This window comes from Crassostrea angulata, chromosome 1 (assembly GCF_025612915.1).
Source record: "Crassostrea angulata isolate pt1a10 chromosome 1, ASM2561291v2, whole genome shotgun sequence".
Taxonomy (NCBI): Eukaryota; Metazoa; Mollusca; class Bivalvia; order Ostreida; family Ostreidae; genus Magallana; species Magallana angulata.
This window is the reverse complement of record NC_069111.1, coordinates 52,141,047-52,156,609: the sequence shown is the minus strand read 5'-3', so window position 1 is coordinate 52,156,609 and position 15,563 is coordinate 52,141,047. Positions and strand designations below refer to the sequence as shown.

The 15,563-nt window shown below is 33.6% G+C and overlaps 2 protein-coding genes across 3 annotated transcripts in view; one reads left to right on the top strand and one right to left on the bottom strand.

The window, feature by feature from the left end:
* Positions 1-3,068: 3,068 nt before the first annotated feature.
* LOC128186057 (activator of basal transcription 1-like) lies at positions 3,069-6,531 on the bottom strand. Its single transcript, XM_052855787.1, has 3 exons — positions 6,163-6,531; positions 5,155-5,323; positions 3,069-4,398 (listed from the first exon to the last, which is right to left on the bottom strand). Exons 1-3 carry the CDS (start codon positions 6,350-6,352, stop codon positions 4,008-4,010), a joined length of 750 nt encoding a protein of 249 aa, XP_052711747.1. The 5' UTR covers positions 6,353-6,531; the 3' UTR covers positions 3,069-4,007.
* Positions 6,532-6,546: 15 nt separating this feature from the next.
* LOC128185928 (extended synaptotagmin-2-like) overlaps positions 6,547-15,563 on the top strand; it is a 28,673-nt gene continuing 19,656 nt past the window's right edge. The window contains exons 1-7 of one of the 2 annotated variants that reach the window (XM_052855644.1): positions 6,547-6,933; positions 9,965-10,006; positions 10,261-10,395; positions 12,694-12,770; positions 12,932-12,998; positions 13,327-13,416; positions 13,648-13,703. In XM_052855644.1, coding sequence (XP_052711604.1) covers positions 6,652-6,933; positions 9,965-10,006; positions 10,261-10,395; positions 12,694-12,770; positions 12,932-12,998; positions 13,327-13,416; positions 13,648-13,703 — 749 coding nt within the window. In that variant the 5' untranslated portion in view covers positions 6,547-6,651. The remainder of the gene's footprint in view (positions 6,934-9,964; positions 10,007-10,260; positions 10,396-12,693; positions 12,771-12,931; positions 12,999-13,326; positions 13,417-13,647; positions 13,704-15,563) is intronic. The other variant, XM_052855640.1, reaches the window with a different exon arrangement.

Below are 15,563 nucleotides of genomic sequence, written 5' to 3'. Positions count from 1 at the left end.
GAGAAGTATAAGTATCTTGATATTACATTACTGCGTCTCACAAGGATATCATCTTCTGAATCAGTATGCATCAAGTTAGATTCGCAATAGAAATCATCGTTGGAAACCAGGAACCCACGGTCGATGGAGAGAGGAACGACGCGTTATCAACAGCATGTTTCCGACGATAAGTAAAAAATCTATTGGGAAAGTTCTTAATTTCAATTCAACACATTTGTCATTACAAGTTCCATCGATTAATAACACTCTCCCAAACTATCACATACAATAACCCGTGTGCGAGAGTTCAAATAGAGGGTGATTCCAATGATTTGATGTATATTTTACACTCGTCTTCTGTTTTTAATTGAACATTGAGTAATCACTAGCTTTTACTTTATTGAAATATTTAGAGCTGGGGGTTATAACTCTCTCTCTCTCTCTCTTTTGTGTAAACCGGTTTGTAAGATAGATGTGATCTTCTACTCATTACTATGTGAGTTAACACTTGAAACGTACTTCTTGGCAATGTATGGTTATTTTAATAAGAGATGCTTTTAGAAAACATATACACTGGCAATACAGGAAAGAAAAGATAAGTACTGGCTAATCATACCGTAAACTATTGATTTTTGTAGTATATGAAATTCATATGTAGTATATACATATAGATGCATTCCAAACAATTTTTCTACGCGCTTACCAGTACTATCAGTACTTTGATTTTTTTTTACGTTTTATTTTTGACATTCGTTCTTCATTAGGAACTGATGCATAATTCTCCATTCACTAGAAAAATTGACGCTTCTTCTTAAACTCAAATGAACTGAAGCTTCGTTCCATCTCTATTCAAGAGAGCTTTACATTTGTTCTACATAGACTGAAGTGAAGCCCTTGTTTCAATGGCTGAAGTTGGCGCTCCGTTCTGCTGATGTGTACCGCTGTCTTGCTTCACCTACATACAAAAATGTCTGGGTTTGCCAGGTTCAGTTTCTGAGTTGCTAGTTTGTAAAACTTTAAACTACATATCACCAAAGATCAAAAATCTAAATCCCAATGACTTAAAAAGATCTAGATATACTTTGAAATTCAAGGCAGAAAATGAAGAACGGAAAACATGACGAATTTTCCTAAGCGAACCGCACGCGAACGCCTGATGAAATGTTTCCCCCTTTTAGATTCAACAAGCAAATAAATACCATTTTCATCAAGCCTTATCAAGATCCACCGAAATTTGTTGACACTTGTTTAGGACAAACTTTGCATCTTCTTGCAATACACACTAACCGCTGAAGAGAAAGGTTTCAAAAGGAAAAGATAGGGGATAAAAAGGAGAGGAGGAGAGAGGCTAATCTCTCGCGTGTTCTCAAAAACAAAACCATTTAATGAATGGCTTTGTTTCATGTATCAAACGGCTTAAATGCATTCAATATGTGTATTTATATACATTTGGTGTCTGGTATTTCTCGGCGATACAAACTATTTTAAGACGTTTACATCTTTAGCGGAATTATCATCAAAATTCTAACGACATGACGAAAAACGAAATGGCTTTGTTAGTTATTTTCTTTTCATCTTGTCAACCTGGAATAACTCTCTCTCTCTCTTTCTCTCAACAGTAGCAATACTGTACTCATACCCAGGAGTACTTTTAGACTCGATATCAAATAAAATCAAATGAAACTTAAATGAAAGTTGTTAAAATTGTTTGGGGAGCAAAGTATGAAAAATTAAACATATTGATAATATAAGTACACATGTTATTATTAAATAAAATAAGGATAAAATATCAAAATAAAAATAGTTATATGTTTTACATTTACTGATAATATCACATGATCAAATCCCTAGTTAGAGTTTAATCTCTGAATGATTAGAAATGCATTCCTTTTTTTAGACAGAAGCCACGAAATAGGATTCCCCACCAGGGTTTGTAGACCTGTCATGTCGTAATTAATTCCAAAATCAACAAATTCCGCATAAACGGGAAATTATGTCTCTTGATTTTCATTACACACTGTGTCTGTTCTTACAAAAAATCAAGTAATTAGAACTCAGCATGTGGCTAATGGCCGCCTAGTTCGGTTTGTTCTTGTTTTAATTCTGATGCACGGCATCAAACAAAGCTGCCCTCTACGATTCTCCCTCTCGACTCGTCGGTCGGCATTCCAGTGCCGTGGTCCCGTGTCACGGAGTCCGAGAAAGCGACAAGATTCTCCAGGACTCGAAAGAGAAAATCTCTTGAGTGAATACAAATACTCCAGCTTATTTACCTAGATGAGCTCGCCTATTAATTGTTATTAATGACTGCGCGTTTGAGGGCTGAGGAAGTGATAAAAGCAAGGTTACATGGGTCCTTTACCCAACAGTGACAAATGGACGAGTAATGAGCCTCCCCCTACCAAATACAGATCTCTCCTTGTCAACGCAACACTTTTAATTCATTAAATTATAATGGTTTTTAACGTGGAAAAGTTAATATGATTTAAAGATAAACTACACATTAATAAATGAAAGTCTGTTTGTTCTGACACTGGACCAAATATAACTCAGTGAATCACGAGGCCGAGATTTCGTCAGCAACCCCGCGTATCTTTTACTGCCACAATACAGAACTAACCGACTTCCTGGCCAAGATAGAGAGAGAGAGAGAGAGAGAGAGAGAGAGAGAGAGAGAGAGAGGGAGAGAGAGAGAGGGGGAGAGAGAGAGAGAGAGATATTCAACAGGAATTCATGTAACTGTGACTCTAGAAATAACATGCACTCTAATATTATTTTTCTTAAATTGAAATTTCTTAACTAACCGTGCTAAGAAGATTGTTTAAGTTTGTTCCAACAAGCTTAAAAATATATCAGTTAAGACGAAATATTTTTAAATAGCATGTAGATTTGATTACAAAAATATAAAGAAACGTACGCATACGTCTTATAGTTTTTACGGTACGTGTCACATTAAACCAGTTATCTCTTTAGGTTTTAGATACAAAAGTAAATATAGTTATGTTATAAAGGATTGTACATTCACGCTAAAAAATATTATTGACTACAAAAAATCAACTGATCTTGAAAAATGATCAGGAAATACATGGCACATTGTATCACTATTATATTTGCTGTGTAAATTGATACCAATAAAAAAAAGAGAAAAAAATACACCACCTATGAAAACGCCACTTTTCCTCCTGCATTGTTGGATCATGAATATTAATACCAGTAATACACGTCTTAGGCAAATATGCGAATTGCGTCATTTTCATGTAAAGAGAGATAACTCAACCTCTTTAAGTCTGGTATACATTGGTTGTTTGTAAAACTCAAATTTTTTTCTACAACATATCTACTTAATTGTATCATTAAGCATCACAAATGCACAGCAGCCGTGACGCTTAATGAAACAAGCAAATATCTACACCCTCAAGCGCTAATGATACAAACTTTTTTATTATTAAGCGTTGCAGTCGCACCCTTTGATCATACAAAATTGTAAAACTGAAAGCAGTCTTTTATGAAATAATACATTTTCATTTCCCTATAGCAGTATTTGCTCAGCATTAGTAATGTTCATGATGAAACTTAAAGACAGGCAACCAGGCTGAATTAACAATCACCAACAGCAGCCACTAAGCCAGTAGATGCAAATGCACTGCCTAATGCCATTATATCATTAAGCAGCATTGTATCATTAACCGTTGTTACAAAGCTAACACAGAAACCTGAAGAAATTATAAAATTAATGGACATTTCATAACTTTTAATCCCCCCACACCATGAAACATTAATTTTTATCTTTACACACATCACAAAATGCTTACTGATCAGACTAAATAATTTGCTTGTAATATTTTGTGAAAGGATTTTTCATGTATGCATTTTTTTTTGCAACTACTTTCTTCTTGCCTACTTAGTATTCACTATGCTCAGATGGAAACTTTCAAATTTACAGTACATATCAAAAACTTTTGGTTTTAATTTTGTTTTTAATTTGTGAAAAAAAAATCATATTATACTGCATTAATGTTCATAATTTGTTAATCTTCATCATCATCATCATGTCCTCCTGAAAAAATACTCTTTATCAAAGAAGTCCGAGCAAAAAAAGATTTCTTATTGAGGCCCTCCTTTTTCTTCCTTCCTCCTTTACTTGTCTCTACCACAGAATCTAACTTCCTTTTCTTTGCCATTGTTTCCTCTTCAGTCTCCCTCTGAGTAATTTCATAATCCCCCTCTTTCTCATCTTCCTCAAAGCTCTTTCCCTGTTTTCTCTTCCTGTCTTCAATAGCTTTCATTTTTTTACCCCTTTCTGCATTCTGGATATGATAATTTGCCACACGTTTCACTTGAGCTATTTCTGTTCTAAGTCTCTGTTTATGCACAGCCTTTTCATAAGCAAGTCTCTCATTCAAATGAGCCCACTTAAATCTGTAAGGAAAAAAAATTGAAATACATGTATTGGAAAGAGTGGTTAAGTTCAAACTATTGCAATTCTAAAACATTCATAAGACATTAAGAAGCATATTTGATCTTTTTTAACCTGAAAACTCTCGAAAAAAGAAACATATTATTAATATAAATTAAAACAACAGATTCATTTGATACAACTTAATTTGGCTCTCATCTTGTTAAGACATGGTAGTTTGTTCATTGACAAATGTCATATTAACACGTATTCATTACATGTGATATAAAAGAACATGTATGTTTAAGAAACTGCTATCAAAATTCACTTATTTTTTTTTAATTCATAAGAACCATAAAAAAAGGTGACCTTTCTCTTAGATTTTACAAAATTTTTAATTTTTTTGGATAGATTTTGAAATACCTTGGGTGGAATCATTAGAAGTCGTAGTGATTTAATTTCTGTGGTTTGGCGGTAACCTTTACCCATTAATTAAGATTATTGATGAATTTCGAAATACAGTCTTCATTCATTAAACATACAATTTGAGTCCATAAAATAACATCCCAACAAACCCTTAAAAATTTAAACTCTAAACAAAAAAATTGCCCACACATATTTAAATGTTTCTACCATTATTACATTTCCCCAGTAAATTCAGGGCTTGGCACCACACAACAGTATTTTTTTTTTTTTTTACTAAAACTGAGGGCAAGTTATAGAATAATTTAAAACAAGTTCTCAACAAATAAAATCAATAAATAAAATTACAAGAATACCTGTGTAGATATTTAATATTCCAAATTTCATCATGCCAGCGACTTCTCTTTTTGCCTCCGATAAGTGTATTATTTAGATTTGTGGCCACTCGCTTGGCTATTTTCTTGTCCAGAAACTCAATCCATCCTTCTGTGAATATACGCCCTCTTTTGGTGTTTGCAGCCTTCTCTAAAAAAATTAAATAACAGATAGTTAATAGAAAACTGCATGGACCTCTTTTTAGGTTGAAATAAAAAAATCTTTTTAAAAATTAATCTGGATCAATTTTTTTAAAGGGGGGGAGCAATTTTTTGCTGTGATATTTTGAACCTATTTTTAAATATTTTGCAGGGTTCAAAATATTTTACAAGTATCAACTGCATCAGTATTTTCTTTGTTTAAATTTTATGACCTCGACAGGGATCATACATTTTTAATATAAATAACCTTGAACTCTACAATAGACTTTGGTCAAGGTCAGAACACGCTCATGTTATACCATAAGCAAAATCTGTGTAAAGTAGGAACTTCCAGTGCTTCTTCATTAGAAAGGATCACTCTCTATAAGGTTGATTTGCGTCCTACACTGTACAATCGCTTCAAATACCTTGCTTTGTAAAAAAATGAATGGGTGTCTGTTTTGAATTAAAACTAAGTATATTGAGCCATTTTCAAGAAACATCCTGATGACAACTACCTGGATTTTATGAAATGGACTATAAACACAAGCAATCTGATTAAAATCAGATCTTTGAACCGCTCCGACAAATTCTGATGTCGCTACACAAAGTTTAGATCTTTGTTCAGCGAATATCAGAATTTCGGAGCGTTACAAAGATCCGATTTTAATCAGATTGGGGAAAAAATAACAAAGAACTGCGCTATCCGACAACCGCGTCCGTGCCTATAACTGAGCAAGAATTTACTCCCGTTTGGTAGGCAAAATACTGGGATCTTAAAATTGATCGCCAAAGGGAATCAAACTATCAAATATGTAGATGTGCCTAACCTGTCAAAAATCTACATACCATTTGGTTGTAGAAAAACTTTTCCTATTTCACCATATTGGCCGAATATGTCTTTTATAGTTTTCACATTCATCAAAGCTGGTATCCTACTCAGGTATATTACCCCAGGTTCTTGAGGTTTTCTCTTCTTTTTGGTTATTTTCACGATTTGGTCAAGCGATTCATCCTCGTGGGTTTGTTTTTCTTCCATTTTGTAACTATTATCTGTATTTCGACCCCGATTAAAAATAAAATTATTAAAAAAAATATTTTAGCTGCTAATTAATCGATTCTACGACTGAATGTTTGTGCAACCGTAATTTTTATGCATTGATTAAATATCCTTATTCTAGTTTTGACATTGTTGTTTTAAATGACCACTCCCATTTTTATCCGATCATCTTGTTGTTTTGATAACCCCCACAACTTTTAAATCGACTCGTCCATGTTCATGTAGGCTGTCTGCAAAGTAATGTTGATAGTTGGTGCATTGGAATCGAACTTGAGACGATGTCAGACGTTGCACCAAAGTCCCAAAGAAAATCACAGATCGAGGAAGCACAACTTGCTAATGTTGTCTTGAGGTATTTCAAGCTCGCCGGAGTTGCAGTGGGGGTTTGGTTGTCGGGCTACCTCAACTTCAGCCCCAGTTGGATTCTCTTTGGATTGATCTTGTATGTGTGGAAAGAACGACAGGGACAGCGGAAAAAGCTGCAGATCGAGATTCGTCAGGACACTGCAAGGGATGAGCAAAAGGCCATTTTAGCAAGAGTTGAGGATTTACCATCTTGGGTAGGTAACTGGTATATGGTTAAATTAATGCTAATGAGATTTCTTTACCTGTGTACACCTACTGGTTGAATGCTTATTGATGGGATCATGTTCATGGAACCGTGTCAAAGATATATACTGTACTTATGCTTCAATTTGGTTTACTTTTTAAACCAGCCGATGATGGATGTTGGTGAATTATTTGTAATAATTAATTAATAAGTTATAGATGGATGTATGTTAATTGGAGGTTGGTGATTGATACACACAGCAGCTGTATGCTTCGTTTGAAATCCCATCTGATGATAAACTGAAAAAGTGAAAGTACAACTTGTTTTTAAGACCAAAATTAAAGACATTATCATTTTAGTTGTTTCATGACATGTTTCGGGAATAGTGGTTTGGGTTGGGTACATCTTAATAATTATGAGAGCTTGTGCTTGCTTCTATGTGTCTGTCAAATTGGTACAGTAGGAGTCATTGGGGAAATCATAACAGGCCTGTAAAATTCTGGTTGAACTAAATTAGTCCCAGGTGACCAGTATGAAAAGAAATTAGCTTGCATAAGTGCATTTTTGAAACAGTACATCTTCACAGATACACAAAAGTGTATGACAGAGTTACAATCACATGCTGCTATGCATAAACATGGTGTTTGTTAGACTCTAAATCTAATGCAGAAGGAGGTGGTTTCCAAAGATGCTGTAAATGATTATTGTATCAAAAGTTATTACATGTAAACCAGGTACATGTACATGCATGATTTAGACAGCAATATGAGACACCTACAAGGGAGCTTCTCAGATTAAATCATTGAGTCTGAAAAGAGGATTAATGTTGGTGCTAAGTGTATCATGTTTCACACAGCATAGAAGGATTAAATCTCAATGCATGAGCGTCCATGCCATCTACATGCACCTTGTAATGGTTGTGAATAGCAATGGTTTTATTGTTAAATGACCCCTCCATATAGCTGTCAATCTGGTAAAGAAAACACCTTAGCTGACCATTCAAGTTATTTACCTATACATGTACGACACAGTTGGACAGTTTCATACTATATGTGGTCATTCATTTGGATCATGTTGATCAGAAAAGAAAATTTTTTAGACTGACTATTTCAAGGTTAGCAAAAATGAAACAGTGAATGTTGTAAATAAACTGAGATCATAATGTTTGTATTCAAGTTTATTAATTACACTAAAGCTTGAATTCTAAAGACTCCAGCTAGTAACTATAGTATGTGCTTAAATGTATTCATCAGAATTTTTACACCTGCCTGCAATCTGCATACCCATAATCACCTGAATTCACATGCATTCTTCTGTTCATTTGAGTGCTATGTTTAATGAGCTGTCCCCTGGTATGTTATGACGATTCTGCAGCTTGTTTCTGAGATCTGATGATGCATCTCTTTATCACTACTTAACTATTTGACCTGCAGATATATAAAATACAGTCGTATTATAAACACAAATTAACAAACCTGTCATTACAGTGTACTGCTTGTTGAACTTATCATCTTGTTCAGTATTTGTGGACATGTATAAACTATTAGATATAAATGTTAATAATTTGTTTTATGAACAAGAAAATGCTAATGCATATTATATACATTTTGTGATGGATCTTTAATGATCTGAAACCTGGAGCACAGATTCATTTAGTGTTATGTACCAATCGGTGGCACACAAGTCCCAGGAACATACCTGGTACAAAGAAGTGAAAGGCTGTGAAGTAGAGATGTTTGAATGTGATAGATATAAGCTTGTGCTTATAATAGAGTAGAAAGTAAAACACAACATCAATGAATCGATGATGATTCAGCCATTTCACTGCTCTGCACGCCCCAGTGAATACACTGTATTAGATGGGTTAATTCCAAGTATACACATGGCTCATATCAAATACATGCCTGTAATATATATTTTTTTACCAGTTCACACATATACCACAATACTTGTAATATTTATTTATTCAGAAATACTACTTTGGGCAATACAGCCCATCAGTTTACAATAATTAACTTATTATAATTGATGTTTAACATTAGCCTCTTAGGAGTCTAATATGAGGGATGAAGCCCCTGTAAAGAGTATGTCATTGTGTGATGTCATTATAAACATTTAAAATGATCACAGGAAAAAATTGTCATGAAATACAAAATATATTTAACCTGACAACCTGTCATCTGGTACATCAATGTTTGTAAGTTTTGTGTTTTACTTCTATAGTGAACAACAAACAAACAAGGAATATAGTAAAGACCTTGCAATGGTGCAAGTACCTCTCAAACAAACATGCTAGTCTTGAATGTTAACTTCAATGATGATTAAATTTATGCATACTGCCTACATTTTTGTCTTGAGTTATGTAGCAATGATAAATTGTATACACACACTAAATTAATGGAATCAACCCACCCACACAATTTCAGAGTCATGGGAGATTTAAACTTAGGTTATAAAAAAAGTTCACCTGTGGTGACATGAAAGATCAATTTATCATCACAATGTTTAAGGAACATCATATAATGAATCAATGATTTACTTGCACTCTCGCAAGATCTTTACCATATTCATTGTTTTTGCAGTAATCTTGTGAATGTTTCATTCAGTTTTTATTGCTTTACATAATTTTTTTCATAAAAAATATTAAAAGTACATAAGCATTTTGTAGAATGAATGGAAAAAAAGCTGAAATATTTCATCTTCTGTGAATGACTGTGATAAATGTATAGGTATTTATTCAAAAAAAAAAATTGCTTCAAGTTATGTAAAGCAAGTGGTCATACCAGCAAAATGAAAAACTTAACTGAAAATATATATGATATGTGTACCCTGTATTGTCTAAAAGTTTCTAATTTGTTATTACCAACAATTATATGTAGTAATTAGTAAAAATATCACATTATAGGGATTTCAGCAACACTACATGTACTATCTGACAGTCTGTTGGTTTACAGAACTGTAGGATTTTTTTTTGTATCTAATAAGAGCTGTAAATGTTCAGTACATGTACTAAGTATTTATATTTTCGTTTTGTTTTTCAGGTTCATTTTCCTGAGGTTGAAAGAGCAGAATGGTTCAACAAGGTAATAATGCTAGGCTTTTAACTAGTTATCTAGACCTTGGAGTTTGTTTAAATGCATTATGTAATGGGTTTTGTAAAGTGAATGCTCCTTTCAATGTCTTTTGATAGTGATTTGTTAGTAAGTACATATATCACTGTCAAATATTTTTAAAATTGAAATAAAATTTTTTATTTGTTTTTGGACTTTTGATCAAGTACTCGCTGATATATTGCATACTCAGTACGACATAAATGAACTGTTTTGTATTGCTGTAGATTTTGGACCAGATTTGGCCGTTCATTGGGGGTTATGTCAAGGAGCTCCTCACCAACTCCATCCAACCCAAGATACAGGCCAGCCACGCTCAGATGGCTTCCTTTGTATTCACAAAGATAGACCTGGGCGATATTGTAAGTCATAGCAGCTGCTGTAGTGTACTGGAACTGATTAAATGATTGTACTAGTACATGTTATCAATGTAATGTATTTAAAGATGCTTGGTCCAATTTTTTTGTTAATACAGTATCAAGATTGTTTCCATACAAACCATTCATCTTAAAAAGTTATAGACTTTCTCCTATTTACACCAGCAGAATCAGCCTCCTTTTAAAGTTAGAAATGAAAATAATTTCTTTTTGGGCAAATGAAAAACAAACCAAAATGCATCACGGGAATGTTTAGAAAAGGAAACCGTTTGGTTTCGTCCCCCGAATGATTGGGGTTATTCAACCCGCATCCTATGCATCAATTGTAAAGAAAGCAAACTTGAAACATTAGCGAACAAAGCGTAAATATGTTTATTTGTAATTTGTCTGATCATTTCGGCCTTTATTTAAAGCGATGTCAAAGTCGTAATACAACCATACCCGTCTCGTCGTCAGGGGTGAAATTAAACATGAGGCGAAATAACGCGGTACCCTTTTATGTCGTTTGTTTTGTAAGCAAATTTTGTACGTATTTTTCTTCATTGAAATTTGGCTTAATTGACTGGAAAAACTACTGCAATGTCTATTATTATACATATACTAAGCATAATCATTGTTTAAAAGCATGCATAAAATTTGATAAAAAATCGGACCAAGCAGCTTTAAATATATTCCAAAAAGTTTGATCCACATGTAGTTTTAAAGGAGACATGATGGTATTACATGAACGTGTAATACTGTATAGTTTGAAGGATCAGTCTTGCAGCAATTACGATTTTTACTGGTATTACAATTCAATTCAATTCAATTCAATTCAATTTCTTTATTAACCAATTAAGGGCCCTCAAGGGGCAACATGAAGACTGTTGACATACAACATCCAATGAACATAAAACATTCAATAAACATATACAAGAGGGAAAGAGCTGGACGATTTAAAGAACTATGACAGACATGAACAATTAAATAGTATATATGTATATATATATGTATAATTATGTATGTTTCCATACATTCAAATTACATGTATCAGTATTGTTAAATTTATACGGATACAGTACCCGCAACGTTATTCTTTACAATCCTATCCTATCGTATCATGTATCAATCCTATCATATTGTGTGTGTATACTGTTCTATCGTGCGTTAATCCTATCAGGGTTATCGTTTATTTTTAACAGTTTTTCCGTTTATCCTATCGTGTTAATCGTTTTATGGATATAAGCAAGTACAGTTATTTCAAAGTTACGAGTCAATCAGTGCGCCGTATACAGACATTTATCGAACAAAAAATGTAAATACCTATCCAGCATTCTATCCTCATGAATACTAAATTCTCAATTCTTTAGATCAAATTAACCAGTAGTATATGTAAATCATATCTGTAAGCAGTGGAAGTGAAAAATGATTGTGAGGTAACATATTTACCTGTATATTGAATACCGGTATATTAAATCGTACACGGACTGTATACCTGTGTAAACATTAACTTGTATGTAACATACATATTAATTCGTTTTGCAAAAGTAAAGCAAAAGTATTATAATTTTAAATGAACCCGTTATATTTTCCGTGTGATATTTGATCTTGGGCTAAAATGTTCCCGGCGATCGGCTTGGGTGTGCGGTAATGAAAACAATGTCAACAAAACGTACGCGGAATGTGTATCTGTGTTAATATTTTTTAACGTGTGTGCAATATAATTTATTTTTAATGCATCATTTTTTATACAGAAACAAATGTATTTATGATAGAGTTTATATTTATTTAGAGCAGATGTTGTATTTTCTTTGAGTCCGCTAATTTCCGTGTTATTTGCTCTCGGGCTGAAATGTTTGCGGCGATCGGCTGGGTTGTTCAGTATTGAAAACAATGATAACAATACAAATAATTGATCATTTCAGCTCAAAATATTTGTTAAGAAAATTAAACTGGTCGTTTTAATACATTATATAAATGATGCAGCGATTACAACAACTGGGCATTTGTTGATAACAAGAAATGTCATGTATATCTTGATTTGTACCAGTTTTTTCTCAAATTCTGCCATAATCAGGTTAATCGTGAAGATTGCGCGTTTAACGCAGTTATACGCTTATCTTGAACATCGTTTATCCTTTCCTATCGTGTATCAATCCTATCATATCGTGCGTGTATACTGTTCTATCGTGCGTTAATCCTATTCTTTCGTGCGTTAATCCTATCCTTTCGTGCGTGAATCCAATCCTATCGTTTATCTAGTAAATAACGTTGCGGGTACTGTATAAGTGTGTTATATTTCAGCCCCCACGTATTGGAGGTGTCAAAGTGTACACAAAGAACGTCAGGAGAGATGAGATCTACATGGACCTGGACATCATGTAAGCTAACTGATAGCAATCCTTTGACACTCACACAACTTGTTTTCATTAACTCTGTAATTTAGTCTTGTACCAGTTGTGCTGTTTGATCTCAAAGTTAGGACTGACCTTTGAGTCCTTTGGCCTTTGAACCATTTGACCTTGATTATTCGTCATTACAGATACAGCAGTGACTGCGATCTGATGGTGAAACTGAAAGGAATGAACATGGGTATAAAAGACTTACAGGTTAGTCTTTTTAAGATGATTTAGCTATTATACTAAATGTTTCATGGGTGAAGTATTGATGTAGGGGGTACTTACATGTAAAAGTTAAGATAGTTTGTAATGGCGGGAATTAAACCATTCTTACTTTTGGCTGCTAACCATTGTATGTTATAGGTCAGAGGCACCATGCGGGTGATTTATATCTCATGATTTGACATTGTTGTATGTTGTAGATCCGAGGCACCATGGGGGTGATTTATATCTCATGATTTGACATTGTTGTATGTTGTAGATCCGAGGCACAATGCGGGTGATCTATATCTTGATTTGACATTATTGTATATTATAGATCCGAGGCACCATGAGGGTGATCCTGAAGCCATTGATCAGCAGAATGCCCTTGTTTGGAGGCCTCAGTGTCTTCTTTCTCAATAATCCAGTGAGTATTGACATCAGGATCTAAATGCAACCACAGCCACAGACCCCTAAAATGGAAATCCTTACAGTTCTCCAATATATTTAAAATAAATTCGTCAATTCATTTGTTCTTAAACTTCTTTTATGATTTATGATTGAACTGATTGATACTTTTACCAAACATTTATTGGATAATACCATACCTTGTTCTTTTGATTTTCACCAATCTCTGTGTTGTCATACATTTCTTCAGTCCATAGACTTCAATCTGAAAGGAATAGCGGATGCATTTGATCTACCAGGCCTCAGGTATATTATCTTTCTCATTTCTTACTAATGTCAGAAAATATAATGACTTCAGATTGATTAAAATTGGCTGTGTTTGATGAAATTGAAATAACCAAAATAATTTAATGAGTTAGTAGAAATATAATTACCACTGCTTATTACAGTCACTGTGATGAAACAAAAGAAAAATCAATAGCAATTTTAAATTGTTCATTAACAGAGAGAGAGAGAGAGAGAGAGAGAGAGAGAGAGAGAGAGAGAGAAGAGAGAGAGAGAGGGGGCAGGCAGGAAGGAAGGAAAGAGATAAGAGAAGAGAGAGAGAGAAGAGAGATTGTTGCTGCTACTAATCGTACAATTATACATGCCTCCTGCTTTCTATTAGCTGTCATGGAGACCAGGGACTATACAGGTGTTTCTCCTCCTTCTGTGACAGTGTGATCCAGTCATCAGTTGTTAGTGTCTTTGTCTCTCTTCATTTTCACTCAGTTTTGTAGAGCATTCTCCTTGTAGAGCATTATTGCATTTTTTAGCATGTCCATGTATAAGTTCATGTTGAACTAATGATTCTGAAACAGTAAGGGAGTTGCATGTGGAGATATATGATGTTTTTATTTACATGTACTTGTTGATTAATACATGTACATGTTTTAAAAAGTCATCACTAAAACTGTGTGTATTGTATACCTGGTATACATTTAATAATACATGTGAATTTAAAACATTTCTAACCACCAGATAGAGTGGAAAACACAGAAATCTATCCTAAATTTTGCTTGTTAATGTATTTATTACAATTGAGTAGATTTACAAATTGAACATATTTGTGTGTGAATGAACTGCATGTGAACTGTGATTTACAAAAAAACTGTTTCATTTAACAGTTTTATTCCAGCATGAATTTTTATTTGAATTTTATCAACTTGCCAGGAGTTTTTCAGTGGTCTTTACTTGAAATCTACAGCCACAATATGGCTCTGACTCCTGTGTCCTAAAGCTGTTGCTTGGAGGGAGAGAATTTTTATTCATATCATTTTACTCTCGTTTTAAGTGTCATAATGCAAGTAATCTGCATGCCGGATAAATGAGAATGTGTGATGTTTATCATGTTACAACACCTGTGAGTGTGTATTATTAGTCATGTGGGGGAATTAGATGAGCATCTGGATGCACCAAGGGAATTGTGTATGTTTTTTTCTCAAAAACAATATTAATAGATTGACATCCCAAAATATTAAAGCAACCCACTGTGATGTTAATGTAGAAATTCATTTGGCATTTTGGAAGTTAATGAATATTAATTATGAATCGTGGTTTAATTCATTTGCTAGTTGGTTATCATTTTGTTGTTTTGAAGAGATTAAACAAATTATGGTTGTATGATTTTCATTTACAAACCTAATGCTCTTTTTTGAATCGTAAAGGCAGTCACTTTCAAGGTAATGAGACTGGCATGATAACTCTGAACTACAGTGTATTCTACATCTACATCAACATTCTACATCTCACACTTGTACGACTGTGCCATATCATCTATGTCCAATATCTGACTAAGTCTTGGCCTATTATTTGCTGAATTTAAGCTACTGAATCATTTCTTGTTACAAAAATTAGTAGTTATATAGCATGCCCAGGGCGTCAGTATAGGTGTATATACATATGCATCATATTTTGAATACTCAGCTGTTGTGTTGATCATCAATATAAGTTTTATAAAAAAATTCTGTATGAAATATTTTACTTTCTAGCTTAGGATTCCATTTATTGAAGATACTAAGCTTAAGATCATTAATTTCTTTTTAAGATTCATTTTTTTATCTCATTGTCAAATCTTGCTTTATTATATGAATCTATAACATGTACATGTATATGATTGAACTTTGG

Excerpts from the sequence above, each read along its gene's own strand:
- LOC128186057 (XM_052855787.1), bottom strand. The coding sequence starts at position 6,352 with ATGGAAGAAAAACAAACCCACGAGGATGAATCGCTTGACCAAATCGTG. Across the intron at positions 5,324-6,162 it reads AGTTTTTCTACAACCAAATG|AGAAGGCTGCAAACACCAAA; the intron begins GTATGTAGATTT and ends TAATTTTTTTAG. Across the intron at positions 4,399-5,154 it reads AATATTAAATATCTACACAG|ATTTAAGTGGGCTCATTTGA; the intron begins GTATTCTTGTAA and ends TTTTCCTTACAG.